A 20,800-nucleotide genomic window follows, 5' to 3' on the forward strand; every position below is an offset into this window, starting at 1 on the left:
TTGTAGTTGACTTTGGCTCCTTGCTGCCTAAGGCAGACACCCCGTGGAGAGAAGACGGACTAGCCTGAAAGGGGTTAGCTCGGAATCGGCTTCCCGCACGATGTCCGTGTCCGTGTCGCCTCGTCCCTCCGAACAATTGACCGATCCAATATGTCACATTCAATGAATACATGTACGTCGGCAAGATGAGTGATACAGTTAGAGCTCGTCGAATATTACGCAAAACATTTGCGTGCGATGAGTGTAAACGGCGGAAAGTTCGATGTTCCGGCGATGATACTTGCTCCAACTGCGTCAGAGATGCAAAAGCATGCCGATACTCGTCCCCGTCGCAAAAATTATCGTCACTGCAAAGGTGAGGCTATCTGCTGCGGGTTTCACTTATATTACTCGGCCTGCGGTTTTTAAATGGTGGGAATATTTTTACTTACATAACCTACCTAAGGCGTCTTCAGGAATATGAACAACTTCGGGAGGACATGGAAAAGGCCTGGAGGACGTATCTTCCGACAGTTGATCTGCAAGAAGCACTTCGAACTGTACGAGAGAGCCGCCAGGTAGCTCCGGTAGACCCAAGCCAGGAGAGTAAGGTGACTACTGAGGTGGAACACCATACTGAGCAACTCCCAACAAACTTCACCGAACACAGCAACGCAGAAGACTATGAATTTGACGAATCTCAAGACTTCGATAACTCGATCGACGGTATGGGCTTCTTAACTGCTGATCCGCACAAGGCTGGATATACAGGACCGCAGTCTGGTATAGCTGCCTTGAAATTTCTGCAGTCTCTTCCCCTGTACCTTCCACTGAACAGCGTGAACACGCCCTCATCATTGGATGAGGATGATTTTCCTGCGGCACGATCTCAATCAATGGCTACAGTTAGCCATTATATTGATGACTACTTCGCTCTCTACCATCCCGCATATCCTATCTTACATGAAGGGACTTTTCGTGCGCGAATATCAGGTAAACCTTGTTCACGAGGCTGACATATCGTATTTACTAAGCGATTATAGGTGCCCTGGCTAAACCACGGGACGGCTCGTGGCCGCTATTATATAACACAGTTCTCGCCATCGGTGCATTCGTGGGCGATTCGAATGCGACTAAATGTGACATCCCTTTTTACAAGGAAGCGCGTAGACACTTAACAATGGATGTCCTCGAGAAAGGGTCTTTGAGCTACGTGCAAGCCATTGTTATAATGGCTAATTATCTGCAAAAAAGAAACAAGCCTAACGCAGGGTTTATCCTTATCGGCATCGGCTTCAGCATGGCTCTTGCTATCGGCTTGCACCGCGAATTCGGCATGCCAAGCACGTCGCCTTTCACCATGGAGATCCGCCGACGCGTTTGGTGGACACTGTTTGTCTTCGTTTCCGGGGCTCAGTTGACTCTAGGAAGGCCTGCAGTTTCCTTAGTCGGAGTGAACATCCGCCTCCCGTCAAACCTGGATGACCAGGATATTGCGGTCGACATGGAGCATTTGCCTGAGTGCAAGCCTGGGCCCACCATCACATCGGCTCTTATTGCTCAAGTGAAGCTAGCTAAGATTGCAAATGCCGTTCAGGTGGAGCTTCTCACACACCACATTCCAAGATATGAGAAAGCTATAAAGCTCGAAGAGAGTATTGGGAATTGGTGGAAGGACCTGCCCCCATATTTCAACCAAGATGTCAATCTGGAACCGCACTTGGAGTTACCGAAGAGGGTCCTTATATGGAGGTCGTTTCACTTGCGTATCGTGCTGAACCGGCCCTTTTTATTCGAGGCGATAGCTACACGATCAGCCATCAGTACATCGGAGGGCCCGATCAAGTCGTGCCTCGCGGCAGCTGACGAATGTGTCACGTCTATATGTGGATTCCTCAACCATACAGATAGTAGGAAAAGGGGTCTGGCGTGGTATGCGACATATTGGTTAATCACAGCGAGCTTTGTGCAGGCCACTTGTTATATCTACAGCCCCACCCATACTATGTCTCCGTCATGGAAGGAACATCTCCAACAGGCTGTAGATTGCCTTGAGAGCCTTGGATCATCGCATGACATGGCCTTCCGCGCACGGAATGTGTTACAGAAGCTCCTCGGTGAGGATACCTATCCCGTCTCCCGTTCCTATTTTGCCACGGTTATCAAGGGCTCACAACTAACACACAATAGAACAAGGCCATGGTGGTGACTTAACTCAAAATACTAGCCCGAACCCAACAACGGCCTTGTCACGCACTTCTCGTGCCCTCTGGGCTCCCCCGCCCGGTACTCAAAACCAAGCAATATACAACCCGTTATCGATGGGGCTAGAGGATAGCTTTACGTGGTATCCACAAGGCATGTCTAATGCGGAGCTTCTGGACGCAGCGGGAGGCTTCATGATTCAAAATTTCTTCGAGGGCCCAGAAGGACATTCAGGAACGAGCCCCTGGATGCCAATGTGATCACCATGCGCTTAATGCATGAACTCCCGACTTGGCCACGATCTGTGTCTCCACTTTCTAGCCACTAATCATCTAGAGATCCTAGGCTCAGCCAGCAACTTGCGGATGCGGGCACGTCGATACTGCAGCATGCACTTCTCGGACGGGCCAGCTAAGATACATGCATATAGCGCAAATGGTCAGTGACAATGATGCCCATCACTCCTTGGTCGTACCCAAACAGCCGCGCAGCTAGTTTGTATACATATCATGGATCCATTTCCCGAGTCGTCGAGGGATCATGTCCGGCGGGTGGGTGTATTGGTTTGTTTCGTTATCGGAGTGGCCACATTTTGACCTTCCCTGACCTGGTCACTTTCTCGTGCGATACATAAACTCACCAATTTGAATTATTCTACGAATTCTGGGGTGAAGCCATCCGGGGTGAGGAGTAGTTCTCAGGTGATATGTTGAAGAACATCATATACTTCCCCACGTTGTGTGTTGTTCGGCTTCGGCGATACCTCCGAGCCCGTTCTCCACTGAGGGACACCCAATTGTACATCAGCTGCTCGGAGATAGCAGCGAGAAACATTATTCTATGTGGATCTTTATCACGCCTCTTGCGTCTGAAAGTCGCATACAGTGGGTGGAAGGTCTACTGGTTTGGACCGATGGACCCCTCATGAATAATCGGTAAGGGCAGGAGTATAAGTATTTAATTTTCTACTTGTTCGAACCTCAAGTACGACCTACCAAAGCGAACCATAAGTTCAACAAAGAACACCGCAAGCCCTAAACACCATGTCTCTCAAAGGAAAGATTGCCCTAGTCACAGGCGGGGCGAGAGGAATCGGCGCTGGAATAGTTCGTGCTTTAAGCGAACAAGGAGCAAAGGTATGTAACTACGTTTCACCATTTTGTTCATTAATGGATTTCTGACGAAGAACAGGTCGCATTCAACTATGTTTCCCCATCATCGCGTACAGCTGCAGACTCCCTTGTCGAGTCTTTACAGAATGACGGCCACGAGGCATTCGGTATACAAGCGGACCTGGCTGATACCCAGGCCCCAGCGACCCTTGTTTCCGCGGTTTTGTCTGCCTTCCAAACCACACAGATCGACATACTCGTCAACAACGCCGGAGCAGGCGACAACAGACCGCTGGAAGAAGTAACGCTTGAAAGCTATAACCAGCTGATGGATATCAACGTCCGCGCCGTGGTCTTCATGACCCAGGCCGTTCTGCCTTACATCCCTCGCGGCGGCCGCATCATCAATCTCTCTTCTATCTCCGCGAGAGGCGGCTACCCAACACAGTCTGTGTACGCTGCCACCAAAGCCGCTGTCGAGGGTCTCACCCGCGTATGGGCTACCGAGTTGGGCCACAAGTATGGGGTCACAGTCAATGCCGTGAACCCGGGCCCTGTCGATACCGACATGTACCAGGCTGCCGGACCAGTCCATCTCGCCAGGATGGAGGAGCAGAATAAGAAGGTACCTGCTGGTCAGCGATGCGGCACTACTCAGGATATCGCAGATATTATTACATTCCTGGCGGAGGAAAGATCCAGATGGGTCACTGGGGATGTGATCTGTGCGAATGGTGGCATGCTATATACTTGATGTTGTTAAAATAACTTGTCCCATATTGCAATGACTTCTACAATATATATCTTATAAATTTAGACGAGCTTTACGCCGAAGGGTATTCAGTATGTTAATTGTTTGTGGCTCCGGTACTAAAATAATGGCTCCGACATTCATCTGGTATTTGTAGAACTTGGCGTTGATATAAGACAGTGCTGCTCTCGTCGCCTTACTTCTAGCCCTACGGCGTGAATACTCACATATCCTAAGATTATGCATTTCTAAAACACCCAGAGAGGTACTTCTTGCTGTATGAACTCTCCAATTCTCTCTGGCAGGTCTACGTAACGGCCAAACAATTGGTCAAGAACATTCCACCACCGGTGGATGCATCCAGCTCTAAGGCCTAGAAGACAGCATATACGCCTACAGCTATGCCAAACATCCAAATTATAAATCCATGTACCGAGTTATGCATTTCCTGCACGGATATAACGTCCACAGTAGTGAAAACACACACAAAAAAAAGCAGAAACAGAACTAAGGACATCTCCATTTTTGTACACCCCCAACCACTCCAACTCCCACTCTATTACACACGCCACCATCCATTAAAAGCAAATCTAATCATCCAAAATCTGCACCTTAATAGCCTTCGAAGCAGGGTTACTCGCCGTTTCAAACGCCTTGATCCCGTCCTCCAACGCGTACCGATGCGAAACCAACGGTTTCAAATCAATGATTCCTGCTGCCACCAGACTAATCGCCTTCGGGTAGATATCGTGATATCTGTACTGCCAGCGGAGATCGATTTCCTTCGCAGAGAGATGCATGAAAGGGATGGATTGGAAATCCTTGCCGACGCCGATCACGAAGACAGAGCCACCGAATCGGGTGGACTGGTTGCCAGATCAGTCAGGTTATCTGGTTTGAATGCTGCGAAGACGGAGAGGAGAAAGGGGGATATCTTACATATATGCCGGCATGGATGCTAGACTCCACGCCCGTGCATTCAATAACCAACTTTGCCTCTTGCCCTAGAGTCTCGATGATTCTGCCGGCGAGAGCCTTGGGCGTGTCCTCTCTTGTGACCTTCACTGGCCGGACGCGGGGAACTAGTTCCTTTGCCTTTGCTAGACGGCCTTCGTCCAGATCTGTGATGACGATGGGCTCTGCGCCCGCTGCGTTGGCGGCGAGCAGAGTGACCAGACCGATGGGGCCTGCGCCGCAGATCACCAGGGGATCGGCGAGGCGGAGGCCGGATCGGTCGATGCCTGCTAGGGCGACGGTTAAGGGTTCCAGAAGGGCGCCTTCTTCGAAGGAGATGTTGTCGGGAAGATGGTGCAGCCATGCCTCGGGGTGGGCGTGGTATCGTCGGAGAGTGCCGTGGTGAGGTGGCGTGGAGAAGAAGACCACGTCCGGGCAGGCGTTGTACTGGCCTGTGCGGCAGAAGTAGCAGGTCGGTTTGGAGCAGGGGATACCGCATTCCATGGCGACTTTGTCACCTGTTTTGGTTTCGTTAGTATGTAAGAGCTTTCTATGGTTGGTGGTAAACGGGGGGGGGGTTGGTTAGATAGTCGACTTACCGGGCTTGAACCGAGTCACGTCCTTGCCGACTTTGAGAACTACTCCGGCACTCTCATGGCCAAGGCCGTTGTCCCCTGTTACGACCATGTCGCCGATGTGGCCATGTTTCCAGAAGTGTACGTCGGAGCCACAGATGCCAGTGGCGCGGACGTGGACGAGACACTCATCGGGTTGGATCTCGGGGATATCTGATTGCACTAGGCGGAGGTCGTTGGAGGGGCTGGTGTGGATGGCATGGTTGTAGGGCTTGCGGTCGAGGATATCCATTTTGAATATAGGTATGAGAGTGATTGAACTGGGTTGGGATTTCTTGACTGGTCGTAGAGGAGCTACTTATATCTTGCTTCGGAGGCCGAAGTTGGAGAACTTGACGAGCTGCCATATTGGAGACTCTTCTCCATCATCAGGTGGACTGGCCCTTCGGACGTACCACCGAGTTGGAGGGTTGCTGGCCAATATTCATGCCACGCTCTTGCAGAGGATCATGTGTTGTCCTGCAAACCGAGTAATGATTCTCAGGGCCTGCGATTGTAGTCACTTGCGAAAGCCACGTCGGGGCCATCTCCGAAGGGGAGCACATATGCGGTTCCTGGTTGCTGTGTACCACTTCGGAATTCTCCCGACGCACCATAGCAGTGTATTTTGAGTAGGTCTATCCACAATGAGCAACGTGTTGAGGGCAAATACGCACTGCAGACCCTGGTTGATAGTATTGGCCTAGACTTGCCCTGCCCCGCATCAACTGGCTATCAAGCAGGGTGCTAATTAACCACCCTATTCTGCAGCCTCCACGAGGTATTCCGACGGTGGCCATACTGCAAGACTAGATTTCAACCTCCATGTACGAGGATAGGAAACTCATCTAGGGATGAACGGGCACGATGGTGATAGTGATCGGGTCCATCTTCGTTAGTGCCCCAGAGTCTACGATTTTCATCCTCCGCTTCTGTCTTAACCGAGGTTGTATTCTGTAGCGAGGCTCCATTCCTCTTTCTTTCCCAACGGAGTATTCCAAATTATTCTTAGTTCTACGGCTCATTGCTTGATATATTGACGACATTTTTTTGCACTTATTCCAAATAACGGCAGCGTTCAAGGACTGGGGCCAGCCTTGTACCAGATAGTCGTAAAGTGCTAGACGAATTTCGCAGGAATATGAAGGCTATTGGTCATACTTTGAGCCTATCTCATGGCCTACCTTCCTTACAAGTGACAAAGAAGGTATCGGCAAGGTACATGGTAGTTATCTAGAACCGAGGAAGGCGAGTAGCCGTTCTTTTTCGAGAGTTTACTAGGCATAACAACATGACTTTACTATTTTGCTCGGTGCTCCAACCCCTTTGCCATGTTATTCGAACTAATCCGTTTGACCCTGTAGAAAGCCTTTCCCTTGCTGGCTGTATATAGCAGCTATCGGAAGCAAAGGTCTTGCTCGCCAATAACTCGTTGACCACATCAAATCCACACAGGCTTGCATAACTCAACTCCACCCCTTCAGTAATTTCCCAATTTCGTGGATCAGCAGGCTTGCTCTAGACAGGTAATGCCAAAGGTCCGGTTGAGGTACATCCCAGAGCCCCATGAGATCGGTGCATAACTCTTCAGCATCCCAGTCATTTCCTGTCCGAACAAGGATATTCCTCATGACTGGACAAGGGAACAAGTCAATCTAGGTATGGTGGACATTGCTGCACTGGAGTTCAGTGGGCCATAATCTCCCTGGAAGAGTGGCAACGTCAGCCCCGGGCCTTGCCATGGGGAACGGAGATATATACTCATCTTCCATCCATTCCCACGTAATATCGAGAGCCACTATGTTACTGACGAAAGTGCGATGGACGTTCATTCGAATTAGGGAGAGGAGATGGTCTCCTCCAGGGCGGTTAAATTGGTATTTGGCGTAGAATTGGGTTGCTGTTCTAAGTAGGAAGGCTTTTTTTCTACATTAGGAATCTTAGCATCTGATATACCTTACTATTCATCTGTCGACGATCTCTCAGACAGAAAGACAGCATTGTCCATCTGCTGACTGGGAACTGCGCGAGCGTCAGGTAATCAGGGCTGTCTCTGTGGCGTAGTGTGGCTCAAACCATGCATAACAATTAACAACAAACACCGTCCCCCCTTCCATTCATCTCGTTATCTTACACCTACACAGACCTTCATAATGTTCGCTTCGATCTGGTCCTTCCTTGGTTGGAAAGAGGAGCCATCGCCAAGTCCTCCACCTGTCACGGTTACTGGAGTCAGGATACCAGCCGACGGCACTCCTGCTCATCTCCTCCCCCTCACTACGATTAATGACGATACATCCAGGGACAGCTTTCTTATCCGTGTTCCTGACCTACGCCCCTATTGGAATGTGGGCAACTCCTGGGAATATCGCGACCTGCACAGACTTGATTTGAAGTTAGATAGTCATATTCAGCGATCACATTATCTTCGGCTAAAGCATGATCTTTGGGAAGTGCTTCTACGTCGGGATCTTAAACCCCGGCAGCTGCTTCATCTCCGGCAACGGCATTTACTACCTGAACACTTTCATGTTCTGCAGCAGCAGCATTCTTCTTGCACGGGAGCTTACTACGTCTTCTACTCCTGGGCCCTCGACGATCTACCGGAAAACCAGTCTGTTCCCGCCTGGATCAGCGATATGGGAGATGGTGGCCACCGCCACTATTGGGGAGATGTATTTTTGGTTAAGATGGCCCCGTGTGACCACGGAGAGGATGAGTCGGCGATATATGAAGATATAGTTCCCCGGTTTCTAGATGTACTGGCTGAGGGGCCACTTCCTGGCGCGTCTCTCGCGATAGGGATTTGGTGAAGGCCTGTCCTATGACATACACAGCGGCGATGGGCTATAGAATTGCATAGTTAGGGTAACGGCTAATTATCGCGCAAATATCGAACTTACTCCTTCAGCACTGTCCTGGACTGGCCTATGGTCATCCCAAGCGAATATGGCTTCTTCAGATTGAACCAAGTACGTGCAACCATATCGTGGAATTTCTGGCAAAGCAGGAATGGCATCCCGGGCAGAGCATGCTTTTCTCAGTGTGGAGTATTATGTACTTCTTTATTTTACAATGTACATCTAATTACGATTCACCCACGCAGCTAGCGATGGAAGTCATACATACAATATGGACCATGAAAACAGGCGCGATAGTTGACCTTGCATCCGCTACCAATCTTTCTATCACTTTAAATCAACCACATAAGACCAATGGAGCGGACATACCACTCACAACCTAGTACAAGGTCCCACAGTGCCAGTTCTCCGGAAGGCTAGTGTTACCAGTACCATTGTACAGCGCGAGCTGGGGATAAGGACAGATCGGTCTTTGAATCTCGACACCGCCAGCAGGATCATCGTTCCACCACTTGGTAGGGATAAGATAATCCGGCGCGGTGCCATTCTCCACCCAGTCCATGATCGCGAGAACAATGTCATGCTTTGAGTCATTGAACCCAGGCACACCCCAGTAGGTACCGCCACTCAGCGAGCCACTTTGGTCAGCACCGTTGAAATAGTACGGGGCGTTCTGATCCGCCGGCGAGAACGTGCAGTGCTCCATACCCGGCACGGGGAAGAAACGATAGAATGAATCAACCGGGATCCCCTTCGGCTTGAGGGCCTCCACAACGTGGTTGAAGAAGTAGAATGAGGAGCCCGTTGCGATACTCGGATCCGAGTACCCGTGATAATGGATCAGTTTGCCGCCCTTTTCGTAGAAGGGGGAGATGTCGAAGTTGTCGGCGGTCGCATTCCCGGGGTTGATCGTCTCAGAGAGCGCGATCAGTTCCTGGCTGTTCCAGTCCTCCCAGGTCCAGTCGCCGCCAAGCTGGAGCATGTATTGGATGTAGGTGACGAAGTCTGCGTCGAGGGACGGGGCACCAACTTCGGTGCCAAGAGTGTACCCGGGGAAAATGAGGGTGTCGTTTGCGTCGACCCAGGGGTTGAAGAGCTTGTTGACGGTGCCGATTTGCGGGGATGTAAGGCAAGTCTCGTTGCTAGAAGTCGAGTTACAAGCAAGGGTGGTGATATCGAAGACACAGCCGAAGGGGTTCTGGAGGATATTGTCCTTCACACCGTCCTGGGGATCGCACTGCTTGAGGATCTCGGCGGCAACCGCAGACATCTGCTCACTTGTGACGTGATAGTCTGCTGTTTCGGGGAGGTTCCAGATGGCTGTTAGGACGTTCCAGAGCTGCTGATGGGAGGTCCACCACGCGGGAGCACCAGCAATGACTCCATCGAAGTCGTCGGGATATTCTTCGACTTCCTTCAGACCCTGCTTACCACCGGCTGAGCAGCCACGGTAGTAAGAGTAAGAGATTTCGTTCCCATAGTAGCCCTCCGTTAAGGCCTTGCCATTCACGACGGCATTGTGGAGGGCAACGTGGCCCCAGTTCTGCAGAGCCTGTTCGTTATGATAGCCGAAGCTACCGTTGTTTCCCTCGTGGCCAAGATCAGACGAAACGACGGCAAAGCCGTACCAGGAGACAGAGATGATAGAGCTCCAGCCGACCGAGCCGGAAAACTCACCGTTGCCGTTGGCGAGGAAGCGGCCGTTCCAGTCGTCCGGTAGCACGAAGCCAACACTGTGCTGGGTGTTGTTTGGCAGGGTGATGTTCGCTTGGGCAATGCATGCAGCAACAGGGAGCTCATAGGCGCTGATACCCATGGGGCTGGAAGTTGAGCCATAGTTCAGGCTAACTGGTGGGGTGAAGTTGTAGTGAGCTGGGTATTCGCTGGCATAGAAGACTGTTGAATTTTCGGGCAGCAGCTCAGTCAAGCGCGCCACGGTACAGTTCTTTGCTGCGTATACACCGGCGACCAGCCCTGCCAGAGGGAGGATGGACCATTTCATGTTGAATTGGGTGATCTGACGTTCGTCAGGGTTATTAGTCCGTGGAAAGGACGCAGCAAGTTGACGATGTATGAAGACATCTGGGAGTGCAACTGCCCCCGATTATAAGGAGCCGTTTGAAGAGCCGGAAATTACCTTTTCCTGGCATTCTAACCCGGTGATCTAGAACTTGAGTAAATTGCAGTCGTGGCTCACTGTATAATGCCCCGAGTTTCATTCTGAACGCGCGTTCAGGGTGGACCATGATACATAGATTCTAGATGATTTAGTCTGATGTGGGGGCTCCTCAGACCCAGTCCATCGTGAAACAAGAGGAGAGCATACGTACGTACCTGCATTACTGCGTAGATCGGGTTTCGAGAAGGAATATACGCAGCTCGGACTTGGTTTCTGGATGAGCCAAATTGCTTATTTGCGGAGACCAAGCCTATTGAGGCAATGGTGGACGGCGATCTGTGGAGCCTTTTGGAGCTTGGATGTTCATCGTTGCGGCACATCTGCTGGCAACCTTCAATAGAATGGCATTGTACGTTGGTAGAGTCCAGCCCCGGCCCACTGACTGTGTAGATGGTCGAGGGGATCTCGGTGGTCGTAATGGGTCTCCCTCTGTCTTGGTCTCCATCTTTTTTACAGATGTCTGTGCGTAAGGTGGGCGGTGTCCTTACTCTCGATTGCAGCCATTGATTGTCCTAGTGGGTCAAGAAATAACCATATATTATACAAAACACTATCATGAGATAGTGGGCCATTCTCCGTTGCTAAAACAGCTAGGAACTTGATATAATATTAACAGTACCCCAAAAGTATCCCAAAATCGAGAAATCTCTTCAGCAATATGGTTGGCCGTATGACATGCAGGAGATTGAGCCGAAAGCCACTTGCAAGGTAACTAGGGGGCCGGTTGAATATGATCCAGTTTATATTTTCGATATTAGCTTGCATACTGAGGCTAGGATCATCATCTCGCTTTGTATTGATGATATATCGTGGTGTTTACTGGCTGGTCTATATACAACGGTCAACCGATTATGTACCTCACACCATGGGCTCTCGCATTGTTCATTGTGTATATATTTGCTATGGGCGAGGTACGGACATGTAACCAGAACGAGACGTACCCAGATTGCGGATGGTACGATGAATCGAGGCTAGCCTGTGTCTAGGCAAGCGCATTCAGATAGGACAACAGGTCTTAATACTCAGACCTTAGGTCTTATCGCCTGGATCACACCATATATAGCTATACCTGAGCCCGCCATGACACTATCGCACCTACCTGTCTCGCACTATATAACTCACTACTTCGATGATACCAGTACATACGACCATAGGGTGTGGAGAACAGGGCTTCCCGTCCGCTCAGCCGTACTTAAGCCACACGCCGGGAGGTTAGTAGTTGGGTGGGTGACCACCAGCGAATCCCTCCTGTTGTATGTTTTTTGAAGATTTTTTTTTCTTGGATCGACAGACAGTCTGGCGCATGCTAGTCTACTACTTCAAGTCCCGTCTGTCCGCGTTTACGAGAACCAAGACGACCCCCCCCCCCCCCCCCCCCCCGGTCCAGACCATACCTGATAGCACACGGTAGGAAACGGAAAGGAAGAGAGCAAACCCCTTGACGGTGGTAGCAAGGATTGCCTTAAAGAGTAAGGATATATATGTTATTCGCGCTATAACTTGAACGGGCAACAGAGAGGAAAGCCCCTCTACCATGCAAAAGTAGAGGAATGACATGACACATAATGGCATGTCTGGATATCGCAGTGTTCTTCCGCTGACTTTGCTGTTAGTCATTGGCTCTCGCTCTGTCTTGATCACATTGTGAGTTCCACTGGGGATGAAGATCCTGTATTGTCTGTGTGTTGGTGCTCTGGGATGCTGTAGCCAGGAAGTCTTTAGGGTTGCCTGACCATTCTTGACAAATGGCGTGAAAGGAATAGGGGGATACCTACATTGATATGGACTGCATCATCTGTACTCTTGGTGATTTATGTGTTACGTAGATTAGTTTCCTTCTTCCTCTGGCTCAGATAGTCAAAAATTATGTGATGGTGTACCCTTTCCTCACCATAAATGTATAGCTGTATAGTGTAGGATAATTCATCATGTTACCTTTAGAGAGAGGACTTTGAGAAATTCTCGTACAGACACCGCCATATGGAGTTTGGTTGACATTCAATTGTGTAGATCAACACTTTATCTTGACCATCCATCATATAGCTGGCCCTTGATAGCAAGTGTCTCTTCTTAGACTAGTACTATACCACGACTTGCACACCGGCAGTAGTGAATAGACGTCTACATCTTTTACAGCTATCTTATAGTTGTATCTGAGGTTGACGTGTTTTGAAAAATTGCTCAATAAATACCGATTTAATATCAGTCACATATTTATTCAGTAGAACACCTAGAAAGCAACCATCCGCCACGCTGCAGCGTCTGAAACACACCATCAGGGTCATACTTGGAGGAAACAGCCTTCAACCTCGCCACATTCTCAGTCCCATAACTAGCCAATGGATCCTGATCCCGCGCGGCATAATTGCAATACTGGTAGGGAAGATACGTCCCGTTGGCTTTTGCAGTCGCCTCAGCGGCGTCTCCTATGCGACGCATAGCTTGGCGCACACGGTCTCCATCTACAGGGTTATTCCAATCGGCCATCACCAGAAACCCTGAGTTCATTAGCAAGTATTATACGCTGAGGCAGAGGTGACATACACTGCTGGCCGACCTCCTCCAGCCCTAGTGGATTTCCGCCGACTCTCTGACTTTGCTTGATGCCTATTGAGGATATCGGTTGGATTATGCTCGATAGCCTGAGTCCTTCGACATCGCTCAGTGCGTCGGTTTGCTCCACGCGTACTCTCTCGGCAGCTTCGTAGACCTCCAGCGATGGCTGGCTGGTCATGGATCGGAAATCATGGCTTTGGCCATTAGCATTCTTCTGTTACAGCTAGACAGAGAAAACGAACCAAACATGTCCAGGAACAGCAAGACCCTCTATCACACCCAAAAGCTCGTACGTCGAGTATACGCCCCGGGCCAGCCTCTGGGAAGCAAACGGGATATTGTCAAATGGCTCGAAGACAGCCGGAAGCGTATCGACGGGGTCGCAGTAGCATGAGACAAGTATGATGCCTTGGTCATTACCAATCCAGATCAGAGAGGACTTGTTATCGCGTTCTATTGCCTCATGGTGCTTCATGGGGGCCTGTAACAGGACCGTGGTGACGGATGGCGCATACACCCTGGCCTGTGACCAGATCTTTGCAGGCACTGTTTCCATCTCCATCTTGGTCACGATTCCTTTGGCCAGGTCAGAATCAATAACGATATAAATGGGGGTGGTAGGTCAATATCCATACCGAAATTACAGCCCCCGCCCTTCAGCGCCCAGAATAAGTCGCTGTTTTCCTTTGCGTTGGCATTTACTATCTCGGCATTGGCAAGCACAACCTATCTCATCTTAGAAATGGGTGGCAAGGTTATCAGGTTCATAGAACCTACCTCGTAGTTGGATAGCCCCATCGCACCGATTCCACTCACTCCGTGTCGAAATGATAGACCACCCCCCAGAAGCAGACCCGATACACCTACCATCGGGAACCTCCCACCAGCCACAGCCAGGTCATACGGATCAAGGGCCTTGTAGACGTGCATCCATCTCAGGCCAGCCCCGAGATCTGCGGTCAATTTGTCTTCTGAAAGTTTCAGGTGGTCAAACGCAGCCAGGGAAATCACCACGCTCCATCATTACTATTCCATCCTATGCTTGGCGAATGCCCGCCCCCGCGAATGGAAAACTTGATGCCGAGAAACCGACAAAGAGATAATGTCGTTCCGACCTGCTGGGCGGACGTGGGGAGCACCACTACCTGCGGTCGCAGCCAGCAATTGCTCGACCTGGGAAGGTAAACATTAGGCTAGAAATATAGCTGAAGTTTTGTGTAGCAGGTATCGTACCATGGGACTTGGCGCTGAGCTTCGTATGCACTGGAACCGTCTACCACGGCATTTTCGCCGAAGAAGAGCGGGAACACTTTGTCCACGAAGGATCCGCGCTCGTTGTCTTTTTCGGCGGGCGAGAGACTGGCAAACTGGGCGAAGAGGACCTCGACCTGGGGTATGTTGCTTGGATTCAGGTTGGCCCCGTTAACGATTGCTGCAACGCTGGGTAGTGAGGCCATCATATCCCGGGGGACAACAACGACTTTCGATTCTAAGATAAACACGAAGGTCCGATGATATGCTATAGCAAACTTCCTACCATCTATATAAGGGCTGATATAGCGGGGTAGCCATTGCTACGAGCACGCCTTGCAGAGCATCCTATACCATGAAGTCACAGCAACATCTCGACATCATGTGGCACAGCAGCTGCAGACAACATAAAAGCCTGGCAATACGCACACTCCTCAGGTCAGATTGGTTCATTCACCTACTTGTTTGCTACTCAGACAAATGTCGCCACCTGCTCGACCCAAAGTGCGCCCGATTGAGCAGGGATGTACTGCGCCCAGGCCCAGAACTAGAGTGGCCTCGGTTTGATGTACAGGGGTATCTAATTAAGCCTTTGATGCAACGGGCTTCCACTTTTACGAGGCCCTCTGCAGAAAATGGCTTGCATTGTGGGTACCTGATCTGCATTATGCCTGTCTTGGTAGGAGGACGACAACGCCACTGGTTAGACTTTCTGTCTGGCTTCTATGACATAATGAAGTTGTCTTGGGTTCTATTGAAGAATGATAAAGTTCTATGATTGCTATTGGTAGCTGTGATGTGGTCATGCTGCTTCTTGCCTCAATGGTGCGTTAAGCTCTGCTGTGGGGAGCTATAAATGGGCTCAGCGCCGGCCGAGTTCGTTTGACCGTAGATATTCTCGAGACCATTCAACTGAAATACGAATTGACACCGATATCGTGCCTCATTCTATCTATCCAGCACAAGTCACGTCCCACAAGATACCGAAAGCCAATCCCCACCTTCACTTCACCAGCATCTCCTTGCCAGGAAGTCCCAAAACACCACCCCCACAGACTACCAGCTCGTATAATACACAAAGAAAAGTCTATTGCACAATATATCCACCAAAAATAATATACAATGCCATCATAAACCCATACCAAACCCTACAACCGAAACCCAATGACTCCAGCAATGCTGCCCATAGACATACAAAACGCAGACCCAAGATTAGATCCCCAAATCAATATCAATTCCTCTCCACCGTAACCTCCATAACCTTATGAATGCCCCTCTCCTGGTCGGCTACGCTGGCAAACATGCCCTGAGCGTTGCCCAGGATATGCTCTTCGGAGTCGTTATCCGCGGTCACTTTCGACGACGAGATTGTCGTCGTATGCGGCGTGCTGTTATCGTATGGTCGAGGGCCCTCGGGGATATCGAATCGGGGTTCGTCGCGGCCAAGACTGCTGAGCCCGATTTTCCGGCTCGTTTGCCGATTCCCTGATGTCAGGGGATAGTCTTGTCCGGTGGGGCGCCGGCGGTAGGAGCTGATAGTTGAGACGAAGACGCGGAAGTAGGGGCCGTAGGTTGGGACACAGGCGATTATTACCTTTGCGGTTGTTTATGGGATGTTAGTCTTGGGGGTGGAGTATGGGGTTTGGGGGGGGGGGGGTGGACGCACTGCTAGGCTGATCTCGACGATTGACCATAGAATAACGGGCTTGCTGTCCGTGTAGGTCTTTAGTCGCGCGATGGTGAAGATGCGGATGATCTGGATGATCGTTACGAAGAAGCCGATGGCGAATACGCAGCAGAGAGCGATCTGGAGAGGTGGAGGTTAGGTCAGTCGACTCTTGCGGTAGATGAGCGAAAGTGAGTACCTTTTGGCGTTTTCCGAGCTGCAGGTTCCACAGCACTGGGAGAGGGAGGGCGATGATGACGAGGTCAAACCCTAGACTGGTTCCTGGGTTCGTTAGAATTGGACAATGGATGGTGTAGCCGAGACTGCGAACCTGCGAGAGCTGCACGGTGTTAGCTAACTATCAGCCAGGTGAGTTCTGTTTATACGCACCATAGTATGACTTGAGGGTGTTGATGCAAGTCCCGTGGATGGTAGGATCCCATTGTATTGCGATCTGTGGACCCGTCAATATCATTGCTTACTGGTGTAGTGAACTCAATGCCATACAGGTTTGCAAGGGAAGATGAACAGGAAAGTGAAGATCACTTGATTGACCACTACGGCGGCAATCGCAACGACAATGATGGTTCGATACATCTTCACAAATCCACCGATGCGGAGGTACGACGCCAGGAGCGAGACCTTGAACCCTAGCAGGGACATCGAGTATAGCGGGCCGCCAGCATATTGTATCTGGGCAAGCAGACGTTAGAGCGCCTATACATGGCCCGGATGCGCAGTCAGAAAAACCAAGACATACCTTACTGAATTGCTTCACATTGGCCGTGGGGAAATACTCTGCATGAAGACCCAGGCCCCATCGCGTTTCTGTAGCAGTTAGGGATCCAGTCTTCCTCCAACCGCACTGGAAGCGCACTCACGAGTTATGCTAGAGGCACAGTACCCGGCGATCATGATCGCACTGTACAGCGCGGCATAGTCATCCAGCCATAATGCTCTCTTTGTGTGGATTCGGATGTAGAACCGCAGGGCAACCGCCAGGAGGGCCGCGATCGTAAACACCAGCACTACGGCAATGACCTGGGAGATTTCGCTGTGTGGATCGGGCGTTTCGAGGTTGTACACCCAGCCCATGGTGTTGGAGCAGTGGCACAGCTCAGCTACTCATGTCAATTGCAGATTGGGGGCTAGGCCGGGGGAATAAAGACGCCAGGGAGACATCAAGCTTGCACATTCTAAAGCGAAGCGGTAGTTCTACGGAGTAAATTCAATTTTTCCTTCTCATTTCCTACCAAGGATCAATAACAATCTCACTCTGCAGTAACTAGTTGCAGAAGAACGCCACCAGGAATTGACCTCTCCACCACGAGGCATACTAATTGTGCCCCCTCCCTGCAGCTGCAACTCCAGCTGAGCCAGTCTTCTGGAAAAATCAAGGGGGCCCGTGTGAACGCCCTGAAGGTTGGTATTCTGCAGGATGGGCCCCTGATTCTAAGTTTGACCGGTGTATGGGGCTATGGGTCGCATAATAATCTGTTCCACTGCATATTGATTAATGGTGCCAAATAGTGGCCTGGGATTGCAGGCTCGGATTACTCCGGCGTAAATTCGTTACATATAAATTGCTTCCCGTGACTGTGTTGACCCTATTTCCGGCGGCACCCACGTGGATGATATGGGATCTGACTACGGAGTATAAGCATTGACTACAATAGAGAGACAAAGAGGAAGCTATTATTCTACTTTCCAGCACAAGTCATGAATCTCAAGCTGGCCGTCCATCGGGACACAGCAGTCCGTGTATGGTGTGCCCAGAACGGCCAGGATCCTGAAATACGGACCAAGGGCCTTGCTAAATGAGGGCTCAGTCCTGGAAAGCCTTGGCTAAAGAGGAACTGAATTTTGCGGCTGCGAGACATTCGAAGACAACCGACAATATCCCGATGCGCACACGTGATGAGAAGCTCCCAATCAGGTAATAGGCAGCAGTTGGTGTGGAGAGAAAAGGTGGATTCTGACGTGATGCACTAAGCAACGAAATCGGATGATTGCTTGTGCCCTTGCGCAGATGCCAGCCGCCAAGAGGGAAGGGCCTGAACCAAGATCACAACCATGGATGGTAGATGGCAGTGCGCCGATCTGCACAGTGTCTCATCTGAGATGGGGATCTAAGGCGAACTGCAACCATGGTTTAGACGGGAATCTATTTGCTGGACTACGTATGCAAGGGCAGGATAAGCGCAGCGCCCATGGAAGAGGGCAACCCTTGCCCTGGATAAGCTTTGAAAACACCCCCCGACAGGCGCCACCAGCGCAGTGTGACTGCGGTTGACTTGCCAAATGCGTTTGCTTTGGGAAATGGTTCCGCGGGTTACAAAACGCATATATTAACGGACTTCCTGCAGGCTCCGTCCTCCGAGAAATGCCGGAGCCGAGGTCCAGCTTCTCATGCTCAATCCTTCTGCCTTCAGGAATCTGGCCTGATATTGGGAACCGCTGCTCCCTCCTTCTGGTCTCCACATGGCATTGACCAGTTTTTGGGGCCAAAAACCATTGATCGGAGACAAACTGCGGCATTGCTTTTCGGTTATGCAATCAATAAAACCAACGGGATATTACGCAGTAACCTTGACCGAAAAGGATTTGTTGATTAACGTTGCAATTGACCCTAAGCATAGCACTATCTGGCTCCACTGTATCCACTAGCGGAGAAAGTCCGGTGAAACGCCGCCATTGGACTCCACGCATTGGTTTCCCAAGGAATGGTGAAGAGAGACCGTGGATGATTGTCAATCTAAATAACTTTATAGCCCTGTTCTAGTCTATTTACAGTTTCCGTGAAAAATTCCGCCACTCCTGTTGCTCCCCCCGACTTAGACACTGCACAACCGACCATCTTCACGAACGGTCCACTCATCCGCCCCGACAGCGGTAGTGGCGTAGAAGAGATTGGCCGGGTCGTATTTAGCCTTAATCTTGCGCAAGGTAGCGTAGTTGTCGCCGTAGAAATACTTCTGCCAGTTGGGTTGGCGGAAGTCGGCCTCGTTCAGGTACGCCCCAGAGTTCGGCGCGACCTTGGTCAAGGCCGGGATATAATCATTGGTCATCTTGTCCTGCTCCGCGAGCATTTCAGCACGCGCATCCCACTTCCAGGGGGTGGTGAGGGTGGTGTGGATCAGGGTCTCGCGCCAGGCGGGCAGCACCGCGTTGTCCACATCCCCCACTAACGCCTTGGAGACATTCAGGCCCACGCCGATAAAGGTGGCACCATCCTCGGTGATGTGTCTGTATGCGGCGGTCAGTCCGTCGTTGTTGTTTTCCACCACCGACCGGGGGATCAGCCATCCACCATACTGCGCGGTGCCCACCGCGATCGCGCCCTGCATGGCCGTGAATTCCTCCAGGTAGGTGTCGAACTGCTGTGAGAAGGTCGTATATTTGATTCCCAGCTTGGTCAGCCCGTCGGTAAAGGGCTTCACCAGCGCCACCAGGTCCGCAACCGGGATGTTGGGACCGGTCAACGGCGTGATGGCGAAGCTGGTGTTGGTGAACATCCAGACGGACATGGCACCGGCGTCCACGACGGAGGGCAGGACGGTCTGCCAGAGCGATACCGCCTCGTAGAAGGTATCCTGGGAGATGCCATCATTGGTGAAGGTCAAGTTGTAACCCGACACAGGCGTGGCAGTATGCGCCTTGGAGGTCAGCGACCAAACGATGCCATAGGTACCGCCGCCGCCGCCGCTGAGGGCCCAGAAGAGGTCGGAGTACTCGTTGTCGCGAGTGGCAGTAATGAAGTTACCCTCGCCATCAATCACCTCCCACTCGAGCGCCTGGTCGGCACCAAGTCCATAGCGCGAGGACAGGGCCGAATGGCCTCCACCCTGGGAGTAACCTCCTGAAATTCCTACGGTGGGACATTCGCCGCCCACCACCTGAAGACCCGCCTCGTCACCGGCCGCGTACGCCTCGCCGCCTTGCACCCCGCGCCCATCTTGATGGCCTTGCCTTGGTAGTGCTTGTCCTTGTAGTCCTTGATCTCAATGTCCTTAAGATGGTGCATCCAGATGGCCAGCGCACCGGCTCCGGTGGACTTGCCATTGTAATCGTGGCCGGTATTACGGGGAACCACACGGATGTTGTGCTCCTTCGCGAACTTCAGAGCCGAAGCGACATGCGCGGCTTCGCCACGTCAACAGCGTAAACCACGTAGTTGCCGAGGGTGCAGGGCTTCGATTCGGGGTGGAAGGGATCGCAGGTTCCATTAGTGTACCAAGGAGCCATAATCGACGAGGAGGTTTCATAGCTACCGGCATTAGCAGAAGCGCTTCAGCGATTGATACAGGGTGTAGACTTACTGAAGCTCCGGGTTCGTCCACTGCTCGCTCAGCGTCTTGCATTCGGCAGCGTTGTAACTGGGGTCATGGCATGGTGTACCCAGAGGCACCGTGGCTACCAGGCGGCCGTCAACCGACTCGTTGAATTTGGCCCAGACATCCTGGGTCGGCCAGCAAGAATCACCGGGGAAGCAGCGACAGTTGGAGTCGGCTTTCGCAGAAGCTACGGCCAGGAGGCCTGTCAAGAGCGACAACCCGGTAGCTTGACCGAACATTTTGGTTGTTGTCGAGGGGTACAGGGATGGAATGCAAAGGCAAGCCGGGGGCGCGTTGCACCTTTATGATCCCTCACACATAAAAGAGAGTGGACCGCT

At 51.2% G+C, this 20,800-nt stretch overlaps 7 protein-coding genes across 7 annotated transcripts; 2 read left to right on the plus strand and 5 right to left on the minus strand.

Moving 5' to 3' along the window:
- Positions 1-185: 185 nt before the first annotated feature.
- ABOM_006934 (putative C6 transcription factor) lies at positions 186-2,444 on the plus strand (the record flags this gene model as incomplete). Its single annotated transcript, XM_022534063.1, has 4 exons — positions 186-355; positions 446-972; positions 1,023-2,096; positions 2,170-2,444. The coding sequence occupies 4 exons, from the start codon at positions 186-188 to the stop codon at positions 2,442-2,444; spliced, it is 2,046 nt and encodes a 681-aa protein (XP_022388189.1).
- Positions 2,445-3,227: 783 nt separating this feature from the next.
- On the plus strand, positions 3,228-4,050 carry ABOM_006935 (SDR family NAD(P)-dependent oxidoreductase; the record flags this gene model as incomplete). The annotated part of the gene is made up of 2 exons (XM_022534064.1): positions 3,228-3,320; positions 3,376-4,050. The coding sequence occupies 2 exons, from the start codon at positions 3,228-3,230 to the stop codon at positions 4,048-4,050; spliced, it is 768 nt and encodes a 255-aa protein (XP_022388188.1).
- A 587-nt stretch (positions 4,051-4,637) lies between these two features.
- Positions 4,638-5,868, minus strand: ABOM_006936 (NAD(P)-dependent alcohol dehydrogenase; the record flags this gene model as incomplete). Its single annotated transcript, XM_022534065.1, has 3 exons — positions 4,638-4,913; positions 4,987-5,519; positions 5,601-5,868. 3 exons carry the CDS (start codon positions 5,866-5,868, stop codon positions 4,638-4,640), a joined length of 1,077 nt encoding a protein of 358 aa, XP_022388191.1.
- Positions 5,869-8,855: 2,987 nt separating this feature from the next.
- On the minus strand, positions 8,856-10,478 carry ABOM_006937 (uncharacterized protein; the record flags this gene model as incomplete). Its single annotated transcript, XM_022534066.1, has 1 exon — positions 8,856-10,478. One exon carries the CDS (start codon positions 10,476-10,478, stop codon positions 8,856-8,858), a length of 1,623 nt encoding a protein of 540 aa, XP_022388190.1.
- Positions 10,479-12,869: 2,391 nt separating this feature from the next.
- Positions 12,870-14,671, minus strand: ABOM_006938 (uncharacterized protein; the record flags this gene model as incomplete). The annotated part of the gene is made up of 6 exons (XM_022534067.1): positions 12,870-13,153; positions 13,200-13,405; positions 13,454-13,787; positions 13,847-13,937; positions 14,357-14,384; positions 14,445-14,671. 6 exons carry the CDS (start codon positions 14,669-14,671, stop codon positions 12,870-12,872), a joined length of 1,170 nt encoding a protein of 389 aa, XP_022388183.1.
- A 1,022-nt stretch (positions 14,672-15,693) lies between these two features.
- ABOM_006939 (putative integral membrane protein (Pth11)) lies at positions 15,694-17,223 on the minus strand (the record flags this gene model as incomplete). Its single annotated transcript, XM_022534068.1, has 8 exons — positions 15,694-16,056; positions 16,129-16,269; positions 16,328-16,410; positions 16,460-16,468; positions 16,519-16,582; positions 16,636-16,821; positions 16,889-16,956; positions 17,010-17,223. 8 exons carry the CDS (start codon positions 17,221-17,223, stop codon positions 15,694-15,696), a joined length of 1,128 nt encoding a protein of 375 aa, XP_022388182.1.
- Positions 17,224-18,962: 1,739 nt separating this feature from the next.
- On the minus strand, positions 18,963-20,701 carry ABOM_006940 (FAD binding domain protein; the record flags this gene model as incomplete). The annotated part of the gene is made up of 4 exons (XM_022534069.1): positions 18,963-19,996; positions 20,056-20,245; positions 20,296-20,395; positions 20,448-20,701. The coding sequence occupies 4 exons, from the start codon at positions 20,699-20,701 to the stop codon at positions 18,963-18,965; spliced, it is 1,578 nt and encodes a 525-aa protein (XP_022388128.1).
- Between the last annotated feature and the right edge of the window lie 99 nt (positions 20,702-20,800).

This window comes from Aspergillus bombycis (genome assembly GCF_001792695.1).
Source record: "Aspergillus bombycis strain NRRL26010 chromosome Unknown contig00055, whole genome shotgun sequence".
Taxonomy (NCBI): domain Eukaryota; kingdom Fungi; phylum Ascomycota; class Eurotiomycetes; order Eurotiales; family Aspergillaceae; genus Aspergillus; species Aspergillus bombycis.